Consider the following 10,676-nt stretch of genomic DNA (forward strand, 5'->3'; position numbering starts at 1 on the left):
CCCCCTCGGAGCAAGCCGTGGCAGGGCCTAGGTGCAAGCGGCCCAGAGTGCAGAGCATGGATCACCCTCTACCGTCCATACGATGGAGGCCTCGGGAGGGCTCAACTCACCACACCGCCAGCCTCCCAGGGCCATCAGAGCAGAAGCCTAGCTCACAACCTCTGCAGCCGAGGGCTGCGGCAAGGCTGCGCCTACGGCCTTGGGGCCGAGCCCTGTTCTAGCTCAGCAAGCGGTCCTACCGTTCTCTCCAATTCGCAGCCTGCCTCATCATCACTGCGCTGTGCTCAGCTTCCCTGCGGAGAAGCTCCCACAGCCACTCAGAGACAAAAGGCTCCTCCTGCTTCTCCTCCACGCTTCTGCTCTGGATGCCAGGGCAAGAGCTGGAACAGCTGCTTACCCACTTACACTGAGAGGCCACCATCGTACTGACTTTTGAGGTAGAAAGAAGGCAATAGTAACAGGTGGCCCTACCGCCCATGCCTAGATGCTGCAAGTGCTAGCAGAGGACTACAGCTTCTCAAGGCCGTGCTTCCCACCAGCTCCTCCTGGGCCATGCCACCACAGCAACCTCCGCCAACCCAAATACGTCCTGTCTGGTAATATCGTCACATGTGCTGGCTTGCCCGCCTGCTCACGCCGTTGGGAAGGGTGAACGAGGGAAGGCAGGGAACTAGGAGCGGGGTCTGTCATCACACACTGGAAGACTCGTCAAGCGTGCAGGTTGGGGCTGTGCTTGGTGCGGCGCAGGGGTGCGCTTGCTATGCACTGCGCTCGGAGGTGTTTGCCTGACCAGGGTAGCCATACGTTGTTCTGGTCCCTTCCATCTCTGCTGCCACTACAGCCTATTGAAGGTTTTGTTCCTTTAAAAAGCAAGTTTCTGACCTTTTAGATTATTTTGAGCTCTCCCCACAGTCAGCTATCAGCATTAAATGATTTTTTGGCAGTTAAAAGGAAAAAAGTTGATTGCACTCTACAAAGGTAAGGTAAGGCTTGGGATAAACACAAAGGAAAGAGGGCAAACGTTTTGGCTTTAGAAAGTCAAGGAAATTTATTTCCTGAGGTCATGAGACAGGAAGTAGATTCCTAGCCACAGTAAAGGAGGTCTCCTAATGAAGGCGAGAATGCCTAGTAAGACGTGCTCAAGAGAGCAGATTGCTCTGCGAGCGCTTGGGAAGCTGCAAATCTTAGCCACTTTGAGTCAATTATGAAGTTTCTAACAAAAACACACACATTTAGTGTTTGAATCTGAGTGGAAGTCTTTTTCCAAAGGAGGAAAGAATATCCATCAAGAGATGAGGGTGGGTCCTAGCCACGGTGATAGCTGAGGGGAGCAGGATGGGCTTTAGCACTCCAGACACCATTAGGAGACCTCTTGGGGCAATTGACTTGTGCTCCAGCCGCTGGGTCAGATTTCAGACAGGAAGTATTTGTGGCAGGTTAGTGTCAGGTCAGCAGGCTGGAGGAGTTTCTGCTTCCAGGTCATTATCGTTTGGGTCCCCAGGGAAGAGTCTTGGGGGCCACTTGAGCCCCAAAGCTGGGGAAGTCTTCAGAACTGCTCATATCAGGGGCCTAGAGCAAACAAAAAGGGAACAAGTTAAGCTCCTGCCCTGCCGCAAATCTGTACGGTGCGAGGGCTGAAAAGGATCATTATGTCCTTAGGACTGCCCAGGGTGGACAGTCAAGCCATCTAGAGATGACATTTAGGAGACAGAAGCAGATAGGAGCAAATGGCAGGCAGATCAAGGGCTCTGAGGGTCCAACCTCAGTAACTCTGTCACTGGAGTGGGGTCAGGCCAGTCCTGCAGCAGCGCTGGTGCAGCTGAGGACAGAGCCGCCACGCATCCCAGCTCTCTGCTCCCAGCCAGAACACAGCTGCAAACACTGAGCCAGTTCTGTGCTGAAGCAGCAGAGTCACAAGTCCAAGGGCCCCATCCCTACCCCTAAAAACAACACGACCTGGCAGGACACTTGCTGGTAAGGGTCCCCCATACCCCAACAGCACCACAGTGGGGTACTCAGTGCAGGCAAAAGGTTTGGAAGAAAGAGACAGCAGTGCTTTGGAAGCTGGATAGGCAGAGTCCAGGCCTGCTGTCAGCTTGCAGGGGCCTCAAAGAGCAGGAGGGCCCTTCACTGCTTTCTCTGCCGCCAAGGGAGGGAGAGTGCTCTGTTTCCCCAGCTGAGACAGGAGGGCCAGACCTCAGAGTAAGTCCTTGGCAGTAGGTACCATGTGCCCTGTGCCCCCAGGCCCGCAGGAGAAGCAGCACTCACCTTTTCGTTGTTGACAGTGGCCCAGGGGGCATCTCTCACCACAAAGCCCTTGGATGGGGCCTTGGACTCTTCATGTGAAGAGGGCTTCATATACACCTGCATTGCCTCGTTGTCCACCACATCTGCAAGCTGCAGTGACAGGGGCCAGTTAGGAGGGGGATCTTGACAGTTCCTCAAACTGGTATAACACGCCTCCCCCTGCACCATCTCACCATGCTGCAACCCATCCAAGGTCACCAGTCTGTTCTAGAATGACCGAGCACAGCATTTCTGCACTAGTCTGAGGGCCACCAACTCCTAACTGACGCAAGCTGCAGCAAGGCAAGCATATGTGAGTCCTGGTGGTATCCCAGCATTCCCATTCACTGTCCTCTCTGGGATGCTGGGGCCAGTCCTTGCACTGCTTTGAAGAGCACAGCCTGGGGCTCTGCGCCCAGTTGGTCTGAGGGATAGTTGCAGGTGAGGGCTGACTGCCACCTGCACAGGGCTCGAGTTCTCCGGGAGAAAATACCACAAGGAAATACTTCAGACATCCAGCTCTGTGGCAGAGAAAATTCTTGCTAAGCCCTTGCACAGATTTGCTGAACACTTACATATTCCTCCTCCAAGTTCAGGATGTGATCAATAGCTTCTTCCACGTTCTCAGGGAGTCCTGTCACAGTCACACAGTTGGGGTCAGGAGCTCCACTCTGAGGAAAGCGAATATCCACCTGCAACACAAGGAACAGGATGGGACTTACATCTGCACATCTGAAAAGCCACAGACTCCCCGTGACCCTTGTCGTTAGATTCACAGAAGAGAAAAGCACTGATCTGTTCACTGCTACAAGTCTGTTTAGGACCCCCATCATTCAGATGCTGAGGGGTGCACTGGAATATACCTGGCCCTGAAGCCTGACTGATTGCCCCGTGAAGGAAGGCAGTAACAATCCCTCTTCCAGCAGCCCCTGCTGTTCTCACCGCCCAGAGGCCCACTGCCTTCTGTGCAGCACTTGCAGCAGAGCAGAAGATTCCAGTCACTGTCCTCACACTGCTGCAAGCATTTTCACCATCAAGCATGAAGCACAATCAGCTTTCCATCTTCTCCACAAATAGAGTAATCCTGGCTGACAATCACTTCATGGAGCTAGCTTAGTGTACCCCAAACACAGCCACTGAGCTCTCTCACAGCTTGCCTTCCAGATGGGTGCAGGGAAGCCACACAAGACAGGACCAAAATCACAGGCTGCTCATTTGGGAACCAAACAGCTTGTTTCAACAACTGAGCCCAGCCAAGAAACAAGTCTCCCAGGCCTCATCACTCTGGATTCACGTTCACTACTGTAGCCCCTGTAGTGAGGGACGCTGCTATTGCCGCACGCTATCAGGGGCAAAGGTCCCTGCCCTTCCCTTCCCAAATGTGGAGCCCTGATCAACGGTGGCCTAGAGAGACAAAGAAATCCAGAGGATTTCCTTGAGTTAAGCTCGAACTGAGGGGGCCTAAGCACAGTGTCCTCCCAGACAACCCCAGCAACAGGCCTGGCTGTCCACTTCCAGTAATCAGAGTAGCTGACGTAACCACCTCCTCCCTTTGAAGACCATCTGGGACCCTGTCTGCAAGAAACCCACTAAAAGGGCTGCATGGAGGGACAGAGCTCAGCGCTGTTTGCAGGGCTAACCCAGAGCACCATGGAAGCATTTCCAGGGTCCTCTTTCAGCTGTGTTCCAGCAAGACAGGAAAAGCTCAGCCTCCTCCCTGCCTGGCTCCCAGCAGAAGGGTGACTTACAGCTGAGGTCATGTCGGGACGCTTCAGCTGGTGTCCGGGTGTTGTGCCCAGATACCCCAGCTGCCAGGGTGCCCTGGCCCAGGGATTCTGCTCACAACCTTGTGGTGACAGAGCTAGAGGTGAACAGGACAGCACCGGCTTTTCTTTTGGGTCGGTTCCAGCTGAAGGTGCTCAACAAGTACAAGACACAAGAACCACAAGACGTGAGCCTCACACTCCTGAATTCAGTCCCTAGCACCAAGCTGCTACCAAGCTCTTGGCACAGGAGCAAGCGGCACCACCGGCCAACCAGGCCCAGCCTAACTTGTGCCGCACAGCCCCACTGCTCACCTTGAACTCATCCATGATTTTGCGGATGGCTTTACCACGTGCACCAATGATGCGTGCGTGAACACGATGGTCCAGGGTCACATCCTCAGAGACCATTTGCTCCAGTTCGCCAACGATCTTCATGATGGCATCCCGGGCAGCCTCAGCATTCCTCTCATAGCCAGTGATGGTGATCTGGTCTTGGGCCTGGGGCACAGGGAAACGTGTGAGACCAGGCTCATAACCAGCTGAGCAAGCCATCTCCCTGCTAATCTCTTTCACCCTCCACCTTAGCCAAAGGCAGCACAGGGAGTTCAGAGTCCTAGAGAAGACGCTGTGCTTCCTATGCTCAGAGACGACCAGCAGCCCTCCTTGCACCCCCTCTGACCTCTCACCTGGCTCTCATCATCCTTGTCGGGGAACTGGATGTTGACCTCATGCTCTGTGCGTATCTGGGTGATCACTGCTCCCTTCCGCCCAATGATTTTAGGGTGATACTTGGGATCCACAGTGACTGTTAGCTTGAAGCTTCGCAAGGCCTGGAACAGGAGAAGCAGAGTGAGATACAACAGCAGGGAATACACCATGGCTGGTTCAGTGATGTCCGTCTAAGTCTCAGGGTTTCCTTCTGGCTTCTGAGACGCGTGAAACAGATTCTGCAGGGTCATGCTTGAGTGTACATGGCTACAGAAAAGCACCCAAGACATCTGCCGGGGCCTCATGCTTTTGCCAAGTTCAATCGTCCTTCATCTATTTAATCAGAGCTGTGATAAGGATTCAATAAGAATAGGTACAGAGAGACTCCTAGCACAGTGAGGTTCCCACCCTGCAGTGTCTCGAAGGTACATGAAGCTGTGATAGAGCCCTGGACAGTCCAAAGTTACCTGAAGTAGAATCCCAAAGCTCTCCTGTCAGTTCATGTTAAATGAGTTACATTTGGGTAACCCACCTAAGGGTGTTCTTAAAAGGTGAGGGGTTCCAGGAGTCCACGCAACTTCTGAAAGGAACACCCAGAAGCTGAGGCCTTGTTTGGCTGGAAGGAAGGAGGACAGGCACAGGTCTTACCCGATCCTCTTGTTCAGCTTGCAGTTCCTAAAAAGCCTTGGCACGGTCCAGGTTGGTAGCCAGCCCAGTGATGGTGATGATATCTGACTGCAGCTCAGGAGCAGGGACCTGGATGTTCACCTGAGTTACAAGTACCGATTATCATTTTGTATCACTGCTCATTTTGTATCACTTCTGATGCCTGTCACTGCAGGTTGGCACCTCACCGATCTCCCCTGCCAAGACCAGCTCCCAGCCAGACAGCCTAAACCACAGAAATCACAGAGCGGTTGAGGTTGGCAGGGACCCCTGGAGGTCATCTGATCCAACCCTCCTGCTCAAGCAGGGCCACCTAGAGTCAATTGCCTGGGACCGTGTCTAGATGGTTTTTGAACCGAACCCTGTTTCTTCAGCCATTATCAGATTGCTTTGCTGTGGGGCTTCAGCCCCCAGCAGTCCCTGTGCCAGCCTGGAGAGGTTAGGAAACAAATACATGTTCAATAACGCTGTCGGCAGCCAAACTGCATCAGCCCCAAGAGTCCCTGGGGGCTTCTGGGGAACTCTGCCAAACGGGAAGGCACAGTAGAGTTGTTTCCCATGGCCTAGGAGGAAAACAACTCTCACAGTGGTGAGGAAGCCCTGTAGGCACCACACAAGTCACGCAACACTCACGGCATCAACACCCATCATACAGCTTCAGCATGAAACCTCCTGAGCCCCAGAGCCAGGGACTAAATCACACACATCTAACTTTCTTATTACAAAGCCTACATTCCATGGTCAAGCCATGACAGTCCCGAGTATGTGGCAACTGATTGCCACCACCACAAACACGGTCAGTTAGATTCTCCGGGACAGAGGAGATGGGAGGAAGGGCAACAACTTACTTCAAACTCATCCATCATTTTGCGGATCCCGCTTCCTTTCTGGCCAATGATGTAACGGTGAAGATCAAAGGGAACTTCCACCTCAATGGTGACAGGAACCAGGGCCTGCAGGGGAGGGAGCACAGTTTACCAGCTGAAAGACTTCTCACATCTTTCAGCTTGCCATATACTTGCCCAAAAGAACGTGTTGCTGAACTGAGGTATGTTCCCTTGTAGTCAGGATACAAACTCTACAGGAAGAGAGAACGGCTGCGAACTCCAAGATGACCTGTTAGGTGTTAAAGCATTTTTTCCAAACAAGCAATCTTAAACCCCGCCTCTGGGGACAGGCTGTTTTCATATCCTTGGCTTCCATCTAGCAGAGACTTGGAAAACATCATTAAAGGAGCATGGCAAGGTCTGCTAAAGCTAGAATGATTCAGCCTCAATCAGACTCCTTCTCTTTCCAGCTGTGCGCCATAAAACAAGCATGTCATGCTTTTATGGCAAGTAACTCGGGGCTGCGTACAAGCTCTAGCAATTGCAAGGTCAGGCACTATGATTCGAGCCGCCAGGCTCAATCACAGAGCAGAGGACTTCCCTTGAGCAGTTACAGACCACATCCACAGTTAGCATCAGCGACCACCTGGATTGCAACCTTGACTGAGTAGCTTTTACTACCACCACTAAGGCCTGCAGTGAGCTTCTTGCATCAGGGCATCACTACGTTACAGGGCTAAGGGGTTTAGAAAGCCGCATACCTGCAGTGCCTCCTTTGCTGCCTCACACTTCTCCCTGCGGCCAGAGATGATGATGATATCACACTTCTTTGGAGAGCTGGGATCTGCATCCTTCCCATCCTTGCCTTCCCCACCTTCCTCGCCATTCTCCTGCACAGCTGGCTCTGCAATAGGGGCTGGAAACACAGAAAGTCTTGGGTTAAATGCACAGAGCCCCCTCCTTGCTCATTATTTTCCCCTCTAGATCCTCAGGCTCAGCCTGGGCTTTGCCTCAAGAAGGTCAGATGCTATAGATTGCTATGGAGGAGGTGACTCCTAGTACAGGCAGCTTGCCATGGCTTAGCCTGGAATGAGCAGAACAAGAACATCCACCGAGACAGTCCGCTCCACGCCTCTCTGCACAGCACTGACAGTGCCTTAGCCCGCACAGAAAGGACCTGCAGTTGCACTACGAAAGCAGAGGCTGCACGCCTACATTAGCAGAGGCAGCAAGTAAGGCTGGCGGTTTCTTCCCCAACAGGGAAGTTCACCAGCACAGCACTGGATGTTACAGCAGGATGGCTGGTGCTGTGCCAGAGTATCCAACAGGTCCCAGCCGTGCTGAATTCCGTACACCCAGCAACGAGAGTGTGAGAGCTCAGAGGGATCTCGGTAAGTCTGTAAAGCCCTTTTTGCTGGGATAGGTCCTCGTACTGCCTGCGCTCTGTGGTGAGAACACATTCAGAACACCCAGGTCTGCAGTTTTATGTCCTAAAAATGTTCCCTTTTCCCAAGAGGGCAAGGTTGATGCTAAGCCCAGATTCAAGGGCACTGCAGGAAACACCTGGGGTCAGTTCTCCAGAGATTTGAAGCAGAACATCTCCACCGATATGGTGTGCAGGCTACACTACGCTCCCCTCATTTGATCACCTCAACTACCATGCGAACATGCATCCATGGGTATACCTGGGTTCTCCTCCCTGTCAGGGAATTTGATCTGGACACCATAGTCCCGGGTGATCTGCTGGATCCGGGATCCTTTGGGGCCCATAATAGAGCGGTGGAACTTTTGTGGGATGGTGCATTCGATTGTCACTTGAGCTTCCTGTGAGAAAGCAGAGTTGCTCTATTGCGATGCAGCCTCCTTCACACCAGAAAACAGGATGCTTGTGCATGGTGAACGGACACAGAGAGGAGTTAGAAAAGATAACAGCTGCTGACAGAGGAAGAACTAAAAGTTTCCTACAATCTTCCCTCTCTCAGAGAAATTAGCAGAGGATTTCTTAATGAAGGCTGCCTCCAACCCATGATGTTAAAAGCCTTCCGAGACCAAAGCTCAAGCTCTATATTACCCTGAAGGGGAGGAAGCATTAGAAGAAAGGAAAAAGATAAAGAAGGAAGGGAAGAGAACAGGTTTGACAGCTGGCTGCTTCCAACAGCCAACACTAACAGCACAGGAAACCCCAGAGAGCAACCACTGCCCAAGGCCAGGTGTGGAGAGGTTCAAGAAGGCTCCAATCTTTTAATGTCTAGAAGTACACCAAGGAAGGGTCCCCTGTTTCCACTCCTAAAAACCAAGAAGGTGGTCAGAGGAGGCAACTCCTTCACATAGCATTGCCAGTTTGGAGTCAAGTTGCCATTCCCCAGGCCAGGATCTAAAGTCTGCAGACCCTATAGGTTGACAGCAAAACTCCAAATCCCAGGACTACGGTGGGACTTGCTCACATAAAGCTTGGCTGTACAGCAGGTTCAAGGAGGGTACTGCTGAAGCAACAAAGGATAGAAGAAACAGTTTTCCTGTAACATACCAGGTCTTCGATGATCTCCTGGATGCGTTTCTTGGCTGCCTCCACACAGTCCTTGGCTCCCTTGAGGGTGACTTTGTCGCTCTGGGTGCCAGAGCGTGGGAAGCTGACCATCACACCACCATATTCATCTGCAATCTCACGCAGAACTTGCCCTCTCCGGATGACAAAGTGGCGGTGGTGCTTGGGGTCAACCACCATGGAGTCTTCAACCACGTTATCCTGCCAACAGATGACAGCCAGTCAACCCTGCGTGGCCTGGCGATAAGCACGAGTTTGCTATACTCAACAGCAATCAGTTTACAACCTCACCCCAACGAGTAAGAGCAAGGAGGATCTTCCTGAGCTCCCACGAAGGGCAGCAGATGGTTTTAGGACAAGCAGGTCCTCCAGACCAACTCGTTACATCTTGCTACAGTGATAGGCAAGAACGTAGAAAAAGTAGTTCATACCAGGTTCTTGATGAGGGCCTCCAACTCCTTCTGCGCCTCTTTGACAGCCTCCTCAGTTCCCATGATAGTAATCAGCTCCTGATCTTTGTCCTCAGAGGTTGGGAAGATGATGCGGGCCCCAGTGTTGTCACGCACCTTACGGATGTTGCCACCACCCTTACCAATAAGGAATTTGTGGTACTCTGGCTTTGCACGGAGGTCCACGGTGTAACTCTTTGTTTGCTGAAAGGAGTCAGATACCCACGGAACATGTCAATATAGAGAACATAGACATCAGCATCAACAGTAAGCAGGCAGGTATGTTACCTGCACCCACATACACAGCGTTGCAAGAGCAAGGCAGATAGTGTGCTGTTGAACTCAAAAAGGTATACGATGTCTTAAATTAAAAATGCTACCCAGAAGACGTTCTCAGGGCTGAAAAGCTATCTCTACACTCAGCACAGCTGGTGAGAATATGAGTAGAAAAGACTTCCCTAGGAGAAGGGTCTGACACTCACACAAGGCAGCATAACCATCTGCTAACTGCTGCAAGCCAGGTAGCAGAGGCAACCAACTGATCAGGAGAACAGGTTCACATGCTGCTACTAGAAAGGGTTTTTTCTTGCTATTAAAATGACCAGTCAGTCAGCCAGCCACAACTCAGAGCAAGGTCTTGTAACTCAAAGTTCTCAAACATGGATATATGCAGTGAAACGGAAGAACTGGAGGTGGAATTCAGGGATCAAGAAAAAAGTAAAGGAGATGTGCAGAGCAAGCTGTTTTGGAGAAGTGTGGATACCCAACAGCCTTCAAAACACAGCAGTAGGGAGCCTTAACCCTTTGAGTATGTCCCCAGCCTGGGCAGAGAAGCATTACAGCCAGTTCTTCTACCCATGGGAGAAGAACTCATTGTCACAAGGATGGAAGCATAGTTTTCTTTCGATCATCCAAACTGTATTCAAATCCCTCAAAAGAGGATTAGGCTGGCTGATGCCAGAGGCTACCCAGCAGGCAGAGGTGATCACTTCAACCCCCAAAAAGAAACAGCTGGCCCAAACAATCTGCTTCTTCCTCTATGAGACAAGGCTCACCTTCTCCTCTGCCAGGTGCAGCAGCTGTTTCTTGGCTTTCTCCACATCCTGGGCTGGGCCCCTGATGGTCACGGTGTCACTGCCAGAGCCCTCGGTGGGGAAGTGGATGTGGACTCCACCACACTCCTCCATGATGGAGCGGATGAAGCGGCCTTTGGCGCCAATGAGGGAATTGTGCAGTTTGGAAGGAATAGAGACCTCCACCTCTGTGATGTTGGCCTAAGAGAGGACAGTACCAGGCTGTTCATCAAGCTGCAGAAGTGTGTTTGCGCCCCCTCTGCTTACCCTCTAACTCCCTCCATTGCTAGGAGCGGTGTGTGTAGTAAACACCTGACCAGAGGGGTTTGAGACTGGCTACTCCTGACACATTAGCA

General features: G+C 52.0%; 1 protein-coding gene across 1 annotated transcript in view; it reads right to left on the reverse strand.

The window, feature by feature from the left end:
- Positions 1-1,022: 1,022 nt before the first annotated feature.
- The window catches only part of HDLBP (high density lipoprotein binding protein), a 19,849-nt gene continuing 10,195 nt past the window's right edge, over positions 1,023-10,676 (reverse strand). Inside the window, 12 exon segments of the mRNA XM_009708565.1 lie at positions 1,023-1,569; positions 2,269-2,397; positions 2,862-2,978; positions 4,365-4,550; positions 4,739-4,882; positions 5,409-5,528; positions 6,275-6,379; positions 7,015-7,169; positions 7,939-8,077; positions 8,781-8,999; positions 9,230-9,451; positions 10,303-10,521. Of these exon segments, the coding sequence (XP_009706867.1) occupies positions 1,483-1,569; positions 2,269-2,397; positions 2,862-2,978; positions 4,365-4,550; positions 4,739-4,882; positions 5,409-5,528; positions 6,275-6,379; positions 7,015-7,169; positions 7,939-8,077; positions 8,781-8,999; positions 9,230-9,451; positions 10,303-10,521 (1,842 nt within the window). The 3' untranslated portion in view covers positions 1,023-1,482.

Source organism: Cariama cristata, unplaced genomic scaffold (assembly GCF_000690535.1).
Source record: "Cariama cristata isolate BGI_N322 unplaced genomic scaffold, ASM69053v1 scaffold34329, whole genome shotgun sequence".
In the NCBI taxonomy this organism is placed as follows: Eukaryota; Metazoa; Chordata; class Aves; order Cariamiformes; family Cariamidae; genus Cariama; species Cariama cristata.